General features: G+C 55.7%; 1 protein-coding gene across 1 annotated transcript in view; it reads right to left on the bottom strand.

Annotated features, from left to right (window-relative positions):
- Nucleotides 1–766: 766 nt before the first annotated feature.
- TEX264 (testis expressed 264, ER-phagy receptor) overlaps nt 767–16,833 on the bottom strand; it is a 39,215-nt gene continuing 23,148 nt past the window's right edge. The window contains exons 5-6 of the mRNA XM_074549932.1: nt 8,276–8,447; nt 767–1,609 (exon numbers count right to left, since the gene is read on the bottom strand). Coding sequence (XP_074406033.1) covers nt 1,305–1,609; nt 8,276–8,447 — 477 coding nt within the window. The 3' untranslated portion in view covers nt 767–1,304. The remainder of the gene's footprint in view (nt 1,610–8,275; nt 8,448–16,833) is intronic.

Raw genomic sequence — 16,833 nt, 5'->3', positions numbered from 1 at the left:
TTATCACTCAGAGCACAAAATATTTATGAACAATCCCATGTCAATCACTGGCTGAGGACTAATCATGACCTTTCCAAGCCAGGGAGGACACATTCCCACCATGGAGAGACAGTCACACCTCCCCTGGCCCTGACACCCCCACCCCAAGTCCCAGTTCTGGGCTGCCACATTTGACCACCAGGAACAATCCCTGGGCTGCTGGAGGCACCCAGGGCACTCAGAAGGTGCTCTGGCACCTGGCATTGCCCCGTGGCACCGTGACCATGGTGTCCAGGCTGCTCCCTTGCCCCAAGTTGAGACAGGGAACAGGGACCACCCCAGGCAGCCCTCCCTGCCTGCATTCCACAGCAGCAGGACAGACAGATGGGATGTCAGGAAGGCACAGTGCAGACAACCTGGTGTCCCCTGCCACAGGAGGAGGCCCAGCAGCAGCTTTATATCTGGCTTTATACTGGTTTTACTCTCCACATGTTCCCAGGAGGAGTGGGGATACCACCTCCCTCCAGCTCTGCCCAGCTCAGCAGGGCAGATAGGACCCTCCTTCCCCCCTTCCCCTGCAGCTGGCACAAGCTGGGCACAGAGCCCATGCCCTGCTGGGTTGCCCAGGCAGGGAGAAAGCCTGAGCAGCAGGGAGGCAGAGCCCCTGGGCAGCTCTTTGGCTCAGCTGAGGGCTGTGGGGGCAGCTCCCATCCACAGCCCACTCCCCACCATGGGACAGGATGGCACAATTGGCCAAAGGACAAGTCAGCAATGCACCAGCCACCAGTGAGGAAAAGCATCCACTTTATTACAGATCTCAAAGCGCCCGTGGCAGTGCCAGGAGGACCACATTTACACAGGATGTTTCCATTGCTCAGCAAGGGGAAGAGAAGAGGGGAACAAACCCAACTGACCCAACTCACAGCTCTTTGGTGCTAGAAAACGTGGTGGTGCAGCAGAGAGAAGCTGTGGGAGAGAGGGGCACCAGCAGAGACGAGGGGGGACATCTCTGACATCCATCACCATCCCCCAGACACCTGCAAGGATCCTGCCACGTGCCTGGACACACACACACACACACACAGCAAATGCATTTCATGTCCCCCCAGCCTGCACCTAGCCCTGCGCCACCAAGCACCACAGAAATCCCCCCCCACCTCCCAGCACCCCCAAAAACAGTCAAACACCCTTTCTGCAAAGAGGGAGAGCAGGTCCTGGGGGGAATCAGCAGCCAAAATCTCTTGGCTGGAGAGGAAGGAGGTGGGAAAGGCAACTGGTTCCCATAACTCAGACCCCGGTGGGAGGTGAGGCAGCCGGGTCTCTCTTCACTCCTCTCCTCTCTCAGCAGCAATGGGCTCCTTGGTCCACTTGTCTGTGAGCTCCTGGCTGCCCACGTCAGGCAGCAGCCCCGGGGCTCCCTCCCCGTCGCCGGCAGCCTCCAGGTCCAGCTCCTCGAAGGAGGAGCCGCTGGCTCCCGACTCGCTGTAGCTGTGCTCGCTGCGCGTGTCCGCCTCCTCCCGGCCGCGGCTGCCGGCCAGGGGCAGCAGGATGGACGTGGCCACCGACGTGTCCCTGCTGTCAGTTGTGGCCTCCACGCTGATGGAGCTCGTCTCGCTCATGGTGTCGACCCCTGGGATGGAGAGAGAATGGGGAACAGTGAGTGCTGTGGGAAGGAGGCAGTGGGGATGGGGCCACAGCCTTCAAAGCCACCAGAAGCCTCTGAGATATCAGAGACCAGCTCCTACCTCTTGTCCCTCCTATGCCTTTGAGACATAACCAAGTCAAGCATGGGCTGAGCTCAAACTGCACCCTGAAATCAGGAACCCCCAAACAAGCACCAGCTTCCAGCCATACCCTGACCTGGCCACACCACGGCCCCACAGCTGCTCCTCATGCACACAGCAAGGACCTGCCAAGCCCTTCCTTGGGGAGAATGCAAGTCTGTCTCTGGAATGGCATCAGCAATGAGACAAAGAGCAGGAAGGACACTGTGCTGTGAGGGTGGTATGGAGCTGCAGCATTGTTTAAGCACCCAAAGGGATGATGGTACAAGTGCAAATACTCAGATGTCCTGCTGTCAGAAGCAGGTATCGATGTCCATCCTCATGCCAGGGCATCCTGGTGCCTCCAGCACCTGACAGGCTGCTCCCACTCCCTCCATGGCTCCCCCAGAGCCGGCAGCCCTGGCAGCAGTGTGAAGACAGGCAGGGGACCAGCAGGCAGGTCTCGGGGTGCCAGAGGACAGGGGGAGCCTTCCCAGCTCATTCTGTGCTTCTGCACATGACCTGGCTGCCAGCCACACCCCATCCCATGGCCAGGCCCCCGGGGCTCTCCCTGCCTGCCCAGGTGGGGCCCTTGGCCCAGCTCCCCCTCCCCAGATCCCTGCCTCATTAGCTCCATCGACAACACAATTAAGGAGTCCACAAGGAGAGGAATGTGTCAGATTGAGACCAGCAGCTCGGTGCTGTTGCCAGAGCAACCAGACAGGAGACAAAACCCTCCTGTTAAACATTAATTATTGTTAATTATGACATCACAGATCCACGAGGTTTATTATGACATCACAGATCCTCATTGTTAATTACGATACAGGCTTCCATCATGGCCCTGCCTGCTCTATCTCCTCCCTGCCTGCCTTGCATCAGTGGGAAGTGAGTGCCAGGCTCTGTCACTTCCCAGCACCTCCATCCATGCTGGACTGAACATCAGGATCGTGCCCCACACCAAGAGGGAAACCAGGAGGAGCAGCAGCACTCCTGGAGGATTGGGGCCTGCCACCAGCAGGGCTGGAAAGTGGCAAAGGGGAGCATCACCATCCTAGGTGGGAGAGAAGAGCCCCCTTGTCCACACTGTCTCCTGCAGGTGCAGCTCCATCCTCAGCTGCTGCCATGGGGCTGCCTTGGGCTCCCACAGGCGTTTCCAGCCTCCCCCAGCTCCTGCAGCCAGGCTGCCCAAGGCTGGGCTGCTTGCTCTCCTGCAGCTGTGTGGCAGCCACTGATCTCCTGAAGGAGATTCACCAAGGAGGGAACTTTCCTTCCAAACATCCTTGAATCCTTTTTCTGCGCTGTTTTTCTTCCCAGCCTGGGCAGCTGCCAGCAGAGCTGCTTGTAAATGGCAGAACTCTGCCTCCTGAGCAGCAGCATCATCATCCCACGGCCCTGAGAGCCGCCTGAGTGACGGCTGCTCCCAGGACCCAGCAGTGGCAGCACGATGAGGGGCAGCCAGAAACGATCCACAGACACAGTGCTTCATCCCACCTGGATGGCTTCATCCTGGAAAGGAACCTGAACCTCACCCTCTCACCTTGGCAATGCTTTGGGCAGCTGGCACAAACTGAGCCCTCAGCCCCTCCCCAGGCAATGCCAGGTGACCCCTCCCATGGAAAGGAGGAAAAATCCACTGCCCACTGACACACATTGCCTTTGCTGCAGCATCAGGGAGCAGCTGACATGGAAACTACATTTACTCTAAGTTAAAAAGGATGTTGTGCTCGCTGAAGGGGACAGCAGCCACTGAGTGGGCAGCAGGAAGGTGGGAGATGCTGTCCTGTCCCACCTGACAGGAGCTCAGCAGGGCACTGGGTCAGCAGGGAGCCTCTGGGAAGACTGAGAGCTGTGGGGGATGAAAGGGAGATGAAGACCCTGAGCCTTGAAGACAAATTAGGGTTTGCAAGGTCTTTAGTGGTCATCTGAAAAGAAGAAATAATCTGATTTGGCCAAATTGGTGGCCTGAGGTGACATGGACATGTTCCCACCATAGCTTCATGACAGCTCATGTCATGTGTGGCCATCTTGTGTCTCTCTAAGATCCCAGGGGACAGGAGTGACACCAGCCCCCCAAGCAGTGCCCTTCCTGCTCAGCACCTCTCCCCTGGCACCCCAGGGAACATTTTGGCTCAGAATTTGTCATGAAACCCCATGACACAGAGCAAAGAAGCTCCTGAGGAGAGGAGCAGCAGCTCAGGGAGAAGAAGAAGAAGACAGGGGTGAAGCTGACCTGCACACTGCTCCAAGCCACCACTGTGGGAAAGCACTGCTGTCCTTGCTCTCATGGCCACCTTCCTCTCCCTTGCTCCAAGGGTGACAATAAATCCAGTCCTGTTTCCCTTCAGCCAGGCACTTTGTCACTGCTCTGTCACTTCTGATCATGTTCGAGCAGCCTCAGCAGGCAAATCTGCCCAGTTCAGCAGCCTCGCTCTCCTCTGCACAGGAAAGGGTGGCTCTGGCACGGCCCCTCAGCCTGGCCACGATAAATGTCTGGGGTGGGCAGGGCAGCAGAGCTCCAGGATAAATGTCTGGGGTGGGCAGGGCAGCAGGGCTGCTGCTGCCAGGGACCGTGTAGGGCCAGCTCTGCCAGGGGAACGTGGCAGCAACACCCAGCTGTCCTAACAGGGAGGCCAGGCAGGCAGGGCAAGGGGCTCTGAGAGGGCAACCAGAGCCCTGGGGGAGGGCAGGCAGGGATCCAGCCCCCATCTCACAGGCACACCCTTCCAGCAGCTGCTACACCCACTTGTCCATCCTCACACACACCTTGTCTGGTCCTCCCATGACCCATTCCTTGCATCCACCTTCCCAAGGCTGGTCCTTACACCAGGAACCAGTCCAGCACCCTGATCCAGCATGGCTGTTCCCTCTGGCACACTGTGAGGCAGCAGCCATCCACTGAAACTCACCCCTGACCTTGCTCCCTCAAGGATGGCACAGCCATCCCACTGCACTTTCACTCAGCAGGAACATGGGACCCAGGAGTTTTCATGTGGGAAACAGGCACAGCCTGGGCTGAAGCCATGGCAGGGTGTTAAGGAGTCCCCAAAAGCCAGGAAGAAGGGATATCAAGCAGCCAAGAGACCAAGCTCCAAGAGACCAGCCAGGGATGGGTGCAATGGGAACCACTCACCCCACGCTGCCAACGAGCCTGGAGGGGAGCTGCCTCCCCAGACAGCTCAGCCCTGTGCCATACTAGAGCTGATATTCCCAAATCCAGAATGAGGGCAAGCACCATCCTGTGCCACAGTGATGCCTGAGCAGTGCCCCACTCCTGGTGCTCCTGGGCCCTTTCCTTCCCCTCATTCCATCAAACATCCATCACCCCTAATACAGTGTGCTGCCAGGGGGCACAGCTTATCCATGACTGCTGAAGCTCACACACAAGCCACCAGGAGAGGGACTGGGGCCCTTCCCAGGATGCAGAGGCAGGCAGGAACAGGCAGGGCTCTCAAGGATGGAAGCAAGCAAGGATGAGGCAGAACACACCAGGAAAGTTGCTCCTCTGTGGCACTGGAGCTCAGCATGTGATGCCATCAGTTGTACCTGAATGCCGTGGGACAGACTCTGCTCCATGAAAATGAGCACCTGAGGTTCTGGGCAGAGCCACATGCTCGGGAACCATCTGTGTTCATGCCACCCCGTGTGGAGAGGCTGCTTTTTTTTGCTTCCACCTTGCAGCGCAGCAGCGGGGTCAGTGCAGAGCGCCGGGAGGGAGCCGGCAGCCGGGACCCGCCCCAGAAAACAATTAAATACAAAACAACTGATCCTGATTGACACTGCCCCCTGCAGACCCATCAGCCGCCTTCCTAAAACGCTCCCTGTCTTTCCAACAACCCTGACCATGCTGAAGAAGGGACGGAATTGGTGCAGGGGCAGCCACAGCCCTGGCCCCTTCCCTGAGTGTTGAGTGTGTGTGTCCTCAGCAGAGCTGGCAGCACCCTGGCACAGAAAGCAAGAGCCCAGACCATGTCCCGCAGCCTTTGTGCCACCTGCTCACAGCCACAGGCACCCAGCACCTCCCAGGGTGAGCTCAGGAGCAAGGACAGCAGGTGACAGCCTAAATGGAGAGATGTGCTCCAAGGTCAGGAGGCTTGAGAAAACAAATCCAAGCTTTTCTTACACTTCCAAGTCGCTTGGTAGCGTCTGGCACCAGCCACAGTGACAGGTGAGGAGAAATGGCAACACCTTCCACTGGAAACTTCTCAAGTCTTTAATTCAAAGAAAGCAAAATCCAGCTGCTGGTGGGGAGTTTCTTGAGCTGTGAGTGACCAGTGGTGTGCTCACACAGAGTGTTACTCAACATGATGTCCTTGCTGAAATCACACTCAGTGCCCTTATCTCAGTATTTTGGGAGGGGGAAAGAGGAGGCTTCCTTTGCTACCACATGAGGACACACAGGCCAAAGCTTCTGTGCACAGAGCAGCCTCAGCTGCCTTTGGGAGAGGAAATGGGGCTCAGAACCTTCCCAGTCTCTTTATCCATTAAGGCACAACTGGGTATCAAGGCCCTACACCTGGATATGTGCAGCTCTGACACAGCCAGAGGATCTGAGAGCCACCATCAGGGACTGCCACTTGCCCCCACTGTCCCAGGAGCACTTCCTGAGCCTCCAGCAGAGCAGGACCATTTGAAACATCCATTCAAACCTGAGAAGGATCAAGAAATAACCCAAATACAAGCAACTGGGGTTGAGCAGAGATCATGCTGACAGGCAGATGGGGACATTGCTGTGCCCACCCTCCAGCTGGCAGAGGAAAGCTTGAAAGCTGTCATAGACATCCTGGGATCTCCTGGGTCACCAAGATCTCATGTCCATCATGCCTGTTGAAGGGGCTGTGACTAAGTGGAGCCTGCTTCCTGCCCAGGGAGGAAGGCTAAAAACGATGGGAAAAGAGGCTTCTCTTTCTCCAACTCAGGGGTGATTGCACAGATCCCAGCACATAAAATCGTTGGGAAGGGAGGACCAATCTCATTCCATAAGGTGTAATCTTCATGGGACCACCAAAGCACTCAGGCAGGAGCTGCACAAGCCACCCATAGGCTTGCCAGAGCAAGGATGTGACACCCCATCACATGTGGTTGTGCCACTGTGCCCAGCAGTGACAATCACAGTGCAACATCCAAGCCCAGCTCTGCAGTCTCACAGGCAGGTCCAACCTCATAGGTATTATTATTTGAAGTTGGTTTTGTGCAGACTCAGCAGATGGCACTGCATCAGATTGCACTGACAAAAGTTCATCTTTGTGCCTGGAAGGGAAGGGGTGGTGGAGGAGCTGGCCCAGAGCTGCTGCTGGAGAGCCCAGCCCAGAGTGAGAAAGTCCAGTGTAATTTTCCTTCTAAAACTGGGAAGATCTTCCTAGCCCTTCTTCCAGCAGGTCAGGGGACTCCCCCACTGTGGGCATGCTGGCAGTGGCACCCCAGAGAAAGCAGTGAGAGCCACAGGGCAGTGGCTTCTCTGAGCACCCCTGGCTGTGCTGTGGGACCTTGCACCCCCTGAGCAGGCACATGAGCACACACAGCTATGGAGGCACCACCCTCGAGCTGCTTTTGCTCCCATGGATCCTGCCATCCCTCTCCAAACCAAGGGAAAGCTGTCAGAGGGAGTGGGCTTTGGGCACCTCTGCCCAAGCAGGGCTGGTGCTGCCCCAACACAAGGCAGACAAAGAGGAGAAGAGCCAAGTGAGCACCGTGCTAACAGGGGCCCTGCAGGGGCTGGGAAACAGCTCCAATTAGGCTCCTCATTGCAACACTAAATGGACACAGCTCCCAGAAAGCAATTCCCAGGCTTGCTTTTATGTGATTAAGAATTAAAGCGACCCAAACCTGGAGATGTGCTGAAGCAAATGACCCAAGTGCCCGTGAGGCGAGCACAGCCCTCATGGTTTTTTCATGCCCATTACACAAGCGTGGGCAACCCGTGGGGCAGGAGGGAGGCCCCTGCGAGCAGCCAGCTCAGATGTGCTGTCCAGTGCCTGGGAGTGCTTGGACAGCCAGCTCTTACATCTCACAGGCACGGGAGCATGTGGGCTGCTGAAGGCAAGCAGCATTTTGGGTTACTATAGCACTGCTGCTCTGCGCCTACAGCCATTGTGGTCCCTTCCTGTATGAATACATCCAGGCTCCAACAAATCTTGCTGAGCAGATGCTCCCAGGCAACTCCACCACGAGCTACAGCAACCTGGTATTTAAGCTCTTTGCAATCCCAACATGTAACAGATGAAGATGAGATCAAGGAAGATGTATATGACAAAGAGAAAAACAAGCCCAGCTGCAACTAAAAGCTGTGAGATCCAGCTCTGTGCTAACAACAGTGGCTTAACCCAAAACTGCAAGGGTTCCTGGGTGCTCCCCAAGACATGCCATGATATCTCAGATCCCAGGGTGACGGGAAAAGGTGTGCTGAGACTCTGGTTGGGTACCAGGTGGGCACAGGCCAGTCCCTCTCTGCCCAGGCAGCAGGATTGGGAATACCAGGACCCCACCTCTGTGGGGGCTGATGAAGAAGGAGCCTGTGCACAAGCCATGGGTACCTGTGATGTCTGTCTGGGCGTCCTCAGCCACAGCTGCAGCAGCCCTGCTCTTCCTCTCCAGTTCTTTCATTTCAGGCACATAGAAGTCTCCTTGGCGGGCAAGAGGACACACAAAGTAGATGCGGTCCTGCTTGTAGATCTCGATCCGGGGGTGGGCACACAGCTTCCTCTCCTGGAAGACACAAAGCAGCCATGGGCAGGGATGTGTCCTCACCCCCCAGCCCAGCAGATCCCCCACCACACTGACCTGCCAGCCAGGTCAGCCTGGTCCTCTTTGCCCATAGGTGTGGAGGCCTAGTGAGGAGCAGAGGGTGCCATCCCAAACCACAGTGCTGCTTTCCCTACCACAGCAGCCCCAGGTACCAGGGCAGGCAGGTTAGGCCCAGAAGATGAGCAGCCAGCTGGGCTCCAGGAGGTGATGTTGAAGACCCCCAGCTCAGCCTTGGTTTTGATGTGCTTATTTTGGGCTGGAGTGAGAGGTTTTGGGGAGCCAGGCAGCTGCTTCACACAGACCTGCCAGATCTCCAATTCCTGCTGGCAGCACAGCCCCACAAACAGCACAGCCCCATGAGCAGCACAGCCCCATGAACAGGCACTTCTCTGCAAATTAATATAATCCAGAGCTGACAGCTCAAGCAGCTCCTTTAAGAACCACGAGGGCAGGGGGAGTGGGAGATGAATCCCTGGCACTTCAGACAAGTCTCCCTCCTCCTTTTCCTCACCCCAGCTCCCCCTGGCAGAGCCCCTCAAGACCCCAGGCTGTCAGGGCCCCATGGCAGGGGCTGAGCCGGGGCTCTGGGGACTCCTGGGGTGCCAGGGCTGGGTGAGGAGCAGCTGGACCCTCCTGCCACCCCCTCCTTGCCCGCCCGCCCGCCAGCTGCTCGCTGGCAGAGGGGGCGGCTGATTACAAGCCGGGTGAGAAAGGAGAGTGTCTCTTTAGCGGGTTTTCTTTTTCTTTCTTTCCCCTTTTCAAATCACTGACAGCTTTTATTTAACCCTGCAACCACCTTGGTTAACATCCTCCTCCTCCTGCTCCTCCTCCTCCCTGCCCCAGCTATTCTCTTCCTCCCTCGTGCCCTGATTATCTGCTTCTTCTTCCTTGACCCAGTGATTTTCCTCTCTGCCTCAACTATTCTCCTCTGTCATGGCCTGTTGGTGTGGCTTGTTTGCACATCCTCCAGCAGGGTCCACATCCCTCTGGGGCTCTCTGTTGCCAGAGCTGGCCCCACACCAAGAATGAGCTCTACGGACACATCAATCATGACCTTACAAAAACCTGACTCCTTTCAGCCCTGGGGATGGACCAATGTGATTTAAGAACCATTTATTTCCCAGACTAATGCTGGCACCAGGCAGGATCCACAACAGACATGAGCCAACACTGACCCTCTCCTGGTGCTGGCAGCTGTACCACCTGAAGAGCCACCTTCACACTGCCAGGATGCTGTACCAGAAATACAGGCAGAAATCCCACAGGAGCAGTTTTTGGGTCCATTTTCCTGGAAAAGCCTGCAGGATCTGGCAATGCAGAGGCCCAGTTTACCCAGAAACATCTCAGTGGCAGAAACATGACCCCAAGAGAAGCTTCACCTGTCCCATCCCAATGCCTCCCAGCCTGAATTTCAGCAGTGCCTCCTCCAGCCGAGGAGGAACCACATTTCCTGTCCCATGCTGCAGGGACACACAGGGACGCAGGCGGGCTTCCAAGGCACTTAAAGTTTGGAGTTCCCACTTGCAGGCAGGTGAAACACTGGGGCCTGCAGATCAAAACTGCATTAAATAACAACAAGCTGGGTTGTTTTTAGCAGCAGAGCAGAGGCGGCTCATATCACTGCTGCTTTTTCAGCAGCAAGGCAGACAGGAGCCCTCCCCGCCGCTCTGCCCCTTGCTCTGCCAACCACAAGCCCATCCACCAACCCCCAGCTCAGCTCCCTAATTTAGGTTACTGCAACACACACCAGAGATAGGTGTCCTCCAGGATTTGCAGGGTTTTTTTGACAAATCCAGCTGGCCCTCCATTACTTCTTGCACACAAGGACAACTCAAAGGATCTTAGAGCAAAGAGACCTTCATTAACTTTATGTGAGATCTCCGACCAGTCCAGATCCTCAGGGCTCCAGTCTTGTCTTCAAGACATCCCATGCTGACTTCCCAAAGCCTCTCCTAAGGTTCCAAAAGAGTGGATCTGGGACATACCCTCTTCATACAATCTACTCTAGGCTGCTACAACTTCCAGTTACACAGACATAGAAGTGGCTTCCCCAAAACAAAACAACACCCTCTCTGCCCATACAAAATGTGGGAATCTTGGCTTTTTAAGGAATAAAAATGTGCACATGAATGAAGAGCAGGACTGTCTCTTAAGCCAAATGCTGCTTCACACTCAAGATTATCCTACAAGAGAGACAAGGATGTTCCACCCTGCCAGGAGCAGCTCTGTGTCCCTGAAGCCAGAGGAGCCCAGGTGTGCAGCCCAAAGCCCATGGCTGTGGACCATGGTGGGACCATGCCAAAGTGGCTGGACACTCACCGTCAATACCCATGCCTGCCTCATTAGGGACAGATACAATACTTGATTTCTTCCTCGTTCATCCAGGGTTTTCCCAAAATGAAATGGAGGGAAATCAAAGCCTGAGAGTGCTAGTTTATGTCTGTACAAATTAAGCTGGAAGCCAGGCCAGTGAGCTGGCCTCTGCTTCTGTGCTTCTTCCCAGAGAAACCCAGCCTGTGGCAGGGCTGCTGCAGAGCTCAGCACTGGCAGGTGGGCTCAGGAGAGGACAATGTCCCCAAGGAGGAGCAAGGATGTTGCACCTGGGGATGCTGTCCTGTCCAGCCTGGATGAGGCTGCATAAAGACTTGAGAAATGGGCACAGGCAATGATGTGGGGAGCCATGACAATGGAAATGGATAAGGGGATCATCTAAAGGGGGTGGGATATCAGCCTTGTGATCATACCAAAGGAGATTAGGAAGCAGGCAGAGGCCAGGCAAGAATAGTGCAGCAAAGTGCAAAAAAGGCTGGTGACAAAGTGAGTTTGGGATTATCCCCACGGAGAGAAACACTGCAATGAAAAGAAGCAACCCAGAGAGACTGGAGAGCAGAGGCCAAAGGCAGAGGTGTGGGAAGAGAGCGAATTAGCAAAGGCTCAACAACATGGCAAAACAACAGAAAGGCTCAACAGGCAGTATAGCACTGCCACTGAGAAGGGAGCCCCTGGCTGGCTGTGCCACCAAGCCAACAGATGGAGCAGCAAGGGGAATGTGGAGTTTGCAAGGCAGAGCCCTCCAGTCAAATCCAAAGCAGTCTCACACGGGTGGAGGAGCTCAGCGAGAGCTGAACAGTGGGACACTGTCAGTGTCAGGCTGCTGGCTGTGACAACAGGACCAGTAAGTGGGGCAGGAAAGAGGACTTGTCCCTTTGCAAGGTCGTGCAGTGCCACCTCCCTCCTCAGCCTCTGCCAGCAGCTCTCCCTTCCCATGGCCAGCAAAGGCAGAGGCAGCAGTGCAGCATTCAGGGCTCATTTCTGTGCAGGACCCTCCCCGTGGCACCTGAAACAGGGGATTGATTCGTTACACATAATCCATGCAGCCCATCTACACACACAAATGCACCCAGAGTCCACAAGCTCAGTTCTGACAGAAGAGCAGCTCCAGCATACTCCTGCCACATCAGATCCATGCTTCCCATGAAGCCAACTCCTTCTCAGCCCATCTGAGGAACGTGGTAGGGTGCTGCTCACCACCTTCTCGGGAGCAAGGCGTTACGTAAGGGAAGACTCTTGCCCTCCTCTTTCCCAGATGGAACAGCACCTCGCCCAATCTTTAACCTCGGGTTCCATATCACCTCCCACCACGTACTGACTGCAGGATTTCCTCCAGGTCACTCTCATCCTGCTAGGAATGGAGCATCCCCATGCCTCATGCATCAGAAAGGACAGCATTATGCAATGACTAGAGTTTTGGGAGACCTTCCCAAGCAGCAGGAGGTGCCAGCTATTCATCAGCACAAATCCTCCTCCCCCTACTTGTCCATAAGGTCTCAATGTGTGCTCATGATATGGCTTGGGCACAGCCTCCCAGAGGGAAGATGCCCTCACTTTCCTGGGTGAGCACGTGAGCAATCCCAGGGCTGCAGAGGACATGACAGGGTGTCCGAGCCATGACCTGCAGTCATTAATACCCCAGCAGAATTGTGCAAAGGCAGAAGGAGGTGGCAGGGTGCTCGTGTCACACCATGGCCCTCAGCACCTGCTGGGAAGCAGAAGATGAGCTGGGGCACTGCAGGGACTGTCTCTGTCACTCTGCCAGGTTCAACTGCTCAGGAATTCAAATGTCACCAACTGGATTTGCTTCATCTCCCACTGCTGCAAGAATTCATCTTGTTCGGAGACCACAAACGAGCCTTGTGGATGCTCTCTGGATCCTCGCCATGCACGGGCACGCTGGCAATCAGGCTCCAGCTGAACCCACAACACTTCTAGTGTTGCCAGGAAGGCAGTGGGGAGGCAGCTGCTGTCCTCATCCCACTTCACCCCACAAGCTCCCTGTCACCCTTGACTCCTTACTGCGACCTCCTGGAATCACTTACAAGGTGATGGTTAAGTCACACCAGCCTGCAGAGTCCCTGTTTCAGGACTGATGCTGTAGGAGCAGCTGAGGAGAGGTTTTTCACGCCACCACTAAGCTTCCTGCTGGAGCAGAGCTGGAGGCTGAGCTGTTCATGCTGCCCAGCAGCTCCTGGCTCCACTGCAGAGATGTCCACTTCATGTTCCAGCCACCTGTGTGCCACAGGAACACAGCCATTGCTTGTGCCTGGCACCCATCCCTGCCAGAGCACCTTCTGCCTGCAACATGTGAAAACGTGCCTGTTAAAGCCCAGCCAGGACTGGGAAACCAGGGGAGCAAGCAGCTGGTCACCCAGCAGATAAAAACCCTCTTCTCCCTTAGGGGAACCAGGCAGCCCCGAGCTGGAGGCACTGGGAAAGCCAACAGTGCTGACAGTGCAGGGTGCAGCCTCAGCATTGCCTGCTCTCTGCACAGAGCCAGTCCAGAGAACTTCCCAGAGGGGCCAATGGACACATGGCCAGGAGGGCCAGACTCAAGGAGAAGCTGTGAGTTGTTCACAGGGATTGTCTAAACTTCATTTTGGCACAGTGTGCCAGCAAGTCAGTGCAACTGTGCCTAGAACCCTTGCTCCTGTTGTGAGAGGATGTGCTGCTGCCATTGCAGGGAAGCAGAAGGGCACATGGAGCTGTTCCATCCACATCCTGCTGTGACACTGGAGCAACACCAACCACATGAAGAGCTTTTCCACAGGCAGCTGGGCTCAGTCCCTTCCCTTTACTATGCTGCCACACCTAAAGAAGGGATAGATGGAGGGTGCAAACACACAGGGGGCTTGTGACCACCGTTGCGGATTGCTCCCTGTTGGGGGGGCTCACCAGCATCCCCCCAGCCAGCCAGGGCACCACCACAGCCTCAGTGCCACAAGGCTCCCCTTGCCTGTGCTGCTGACACTGGGGCTGCTCTGGGCACTGCCAGCAAGTCAGCTGGCACCTGGGAGAGTGTGGGGAGACCCCCAGGAGACCCACCAGCCCTGTCCTCACATGCCAGACAACACAACTCCCCCACACCTTCCTTCCAGCTGGAGGCAGCCATCCTCTCCATCTCCCAGCGATGGAGTCGCACGCTCCAGTCCCAGGGATTTTAAAGGAACAACAAAACTGCGTGGAGCTGAACGGCCCTAAATCAGTTGCTAAAATTAAAAGCTGAAACTGAGCCACCAGCTAGGACTGGGGGGAGCTGTGCTGTGTGCCACATCCTCCTCGCTTCCTCACACGCTCCATGCTCGGTGTGTCATCCCTGCTTATCTTAGAACACGGGTGCTAGGTAGTCCTGAGAGGCTTTGCAATTCATTTGCACAGCACTCAGCCCCCTTTGGTGTTCTCCTCCTTGCTGGGCCATCCTTCTGTCCCAGGCTCAGACTGGGAATGTCCCTGTTTCCATTCCTCTTTGCTCAGACAGCAGCTTGAGGTTAGACATTGCTTCAAGTCATCCATGTGAGCTGATGAAAGCAAAGAAACAGAGGCACCCCTTCCCCCTGGGGTGAAGGGTCTCCTGGGCTGCACTGCAAGTGGTGTGGACAGCAGCCTGAGGGGGATGTTTCCCCTCAGTTCTGCTCTTGTAATTCCACCTGGAATATTGCCTCCAGCTCTGGGGACCCCTGCATGAGACAGCCATGGACATGCCAGGGCAGGTCCACAGGAGGCCACAGAAACAGTCCAAGGGCTGGAACAACTCTGCCATGGAGACAGGCTGAGAGAGTTGTGGTTGTTCAGCCTGGAGAGGAGAAGCCTTTGAGGAGCCCTGAAGTGCGCTTGTAAGAGATGTAGATTTTTTACCAGGGCCTGTTGTGACAGGGCAAGGGGCCTTGGGTTTAAAGAAAAAGCTAGCAGGTTAGACTGGACATAAAATGCCTTGTGCTGAAGGTTGTTAGGCACTGGAACAGGCTGCCCAGAGAAGCTGTGGATGCCCCATCCCTGGACATAGCCAGGAGTTCAAGGCCAGGCTGGACGGGGCTTTAAGCAAACTGTGCTAGTGAAAGATGTCCCTGCCTACTGCAGGGGGGCTGGACTGGATGACCTTTAAATGTCCCTTCCAAACCCAACCCAGATTCTGGTCCTCTCTGCTGGGCCACAGCCTAAAGCCTACCAATGGGAGACAGGCATGAAGCCTGGGTGCTCAGGGCTGTTCAATGAAGGGCAGCCAGAGGCTGGGGCAGAGCCATTGGCCCCAGAGATGGCTGGGCAGAAGCAAAGACAAACTGCTGGAGGGAGAGGCAGGCAGACATGCTTTACACCAGTAATACCTCAAACATCAAGGAAACCCCAACATCTCAGCTAGCAGCTCCAGCAGGGTGCACATGGAGCTAGGCAGGCCAGAGCCAGCTCCAGCACATGGCACAGCAGCACCAGGCTGCCAAGGGCTGGGGAACAGCTGCTGCCTCCCAGCTTGGAAAAACTCACACTTCAGGGCTGGTGAGACTGCTCCCACGCACGTGCACTTTACTTTCAAATCCTCTGGGCTGCGAGGTGTTTCAGAAACAGAAGGTGATATTATTGCAATCAGGAAAAGGCCGTTTCCATCAGGCAGCAGGAAGAACGAGTGCCACCACCAGCACTACGGCAGCGGAAAACAAAGTCTCGCCAAAGGATAACAAATCCTCCAGGTAGCAGAATGCAGAGCCTGGCAATTAGCACCTCCCACAGCATCAGCATCCTTGCCTGCCCTCAGCACACTTCCCCTTCCCACAGCAGGCCCCCCGTCCTGCCTGCCACCAGGACACCCCGCCCTGCAGATGTGGCAGTGCCATGGCTCCAGGAGAGGCAGGAGAGAACCAGCCCCCGAGATCCTCCCTGCAGCAGTGACAGGGAGTGGGAGGGCATTTGGACCGTGGGAGCTGTGAAACCCTGAGCTTGATAGCTTGGGAGAGTTTTTCATTTTCACCTCAGTGAAGGCAGCCCGCCATGCAATTTACACCTTGCTCGCCCGCGCTTCCCAGGCCCAGCCACCCAGCTGCTCCCAGGGCTCCTCCAGGCAGCACCTGCAGAGTGGCAGCTGCCAGGCACGGACAAACTGAGAGCTAAAGGAGTGAGTCTGGGGCAGTTGGTGGGTGCAGGAGATCCCAGCACCCTGGGACAGCTGGCAGGGACCAGGCACAGGCTCTCAGGTCATGCTGGCAGCTACTGTGGGAATCATGAACACTGTTCTCCTCCCTGGGATGGAGATTCCATCCTCTTCTCCAGCAAAAGGGAATATGCTCCAGCCCTACTTCACTAGAGGCCCTAACACACTCTGGACCTTCTCCTCTTCCAGCACCCACTTGAGCTGCAAGAGGAATCCTGCAGCACACAAAGAGGCATCCATCATCTACAGAGATGAGCCAGGTAGCAAGTCCCAGCAAGACAAAATCTCTCAGAAAGTAGCCACAGGCAGTCAGAGCCCCCAGTGGGGGCAGGACAAGCCTTGGACAAACTGCCAGCCCAGACACGTTCAGGTACATCAATCCGTGTGCTTGCAGGGATGGACAGTACTGCCCCCAACTATGGGAATGTCACCTGCAGAATAAAGAGCAGATGGTGCAAACAAACACAATTCATGGGGCTTGGGTCCCCCCTGGTGTTACGGTTATTTGTTGGTAATTAGTCCTGAGGCAGAAAGTTGCAGAAGTAAAGGAAACTTTTGCATTAAAAAAAGTTCGTTTTCCTAAAGACTCAGTGCTTTCCACTTTCCCAAGTTCTGCCTTGCTCCTGTACCCACAATGGATAAAATACCAGATGGGGAGATGGTACTCACCAGCTTCCCAGAGCTCCATAATAACGTTCTCACACTCTTCCTCCTACCCGACCCCACCACCTCCCATCTTCTCCTCCTCCTTCCCCATCACAGCCATGCACAAGCTCTCTGAAGGGGACTTTGATTTTAACCATCCTGAAGCTCAAACACCAGATTTTCATCACAAGACAAGGAATCTGTGTAAATCCACATAATCTCTCCTCT

The sequence above is a fragment of the Zonotrichia albicollis genome, chromosome 12 (assembly GCF_047830755.1).
Source record: "Zonotrichia albicollis isolate bZonAlb1 chromosome 12, bZonAlb1.hap1, whole genome shotgun sequence".
Taxonomy (NCBI): domain Eukaryota; kingdom Metazoa; phylum Chordata; class Aves; order Passeriformes; family Passerellidae; genus Zonotrichia; species Zonotrichia albicollis.
The sequence above is the reverse complement of the archived record's forward strand: the minus strand, read 5'-3'. Positions and strand labels throughout refer to the sequence as shown.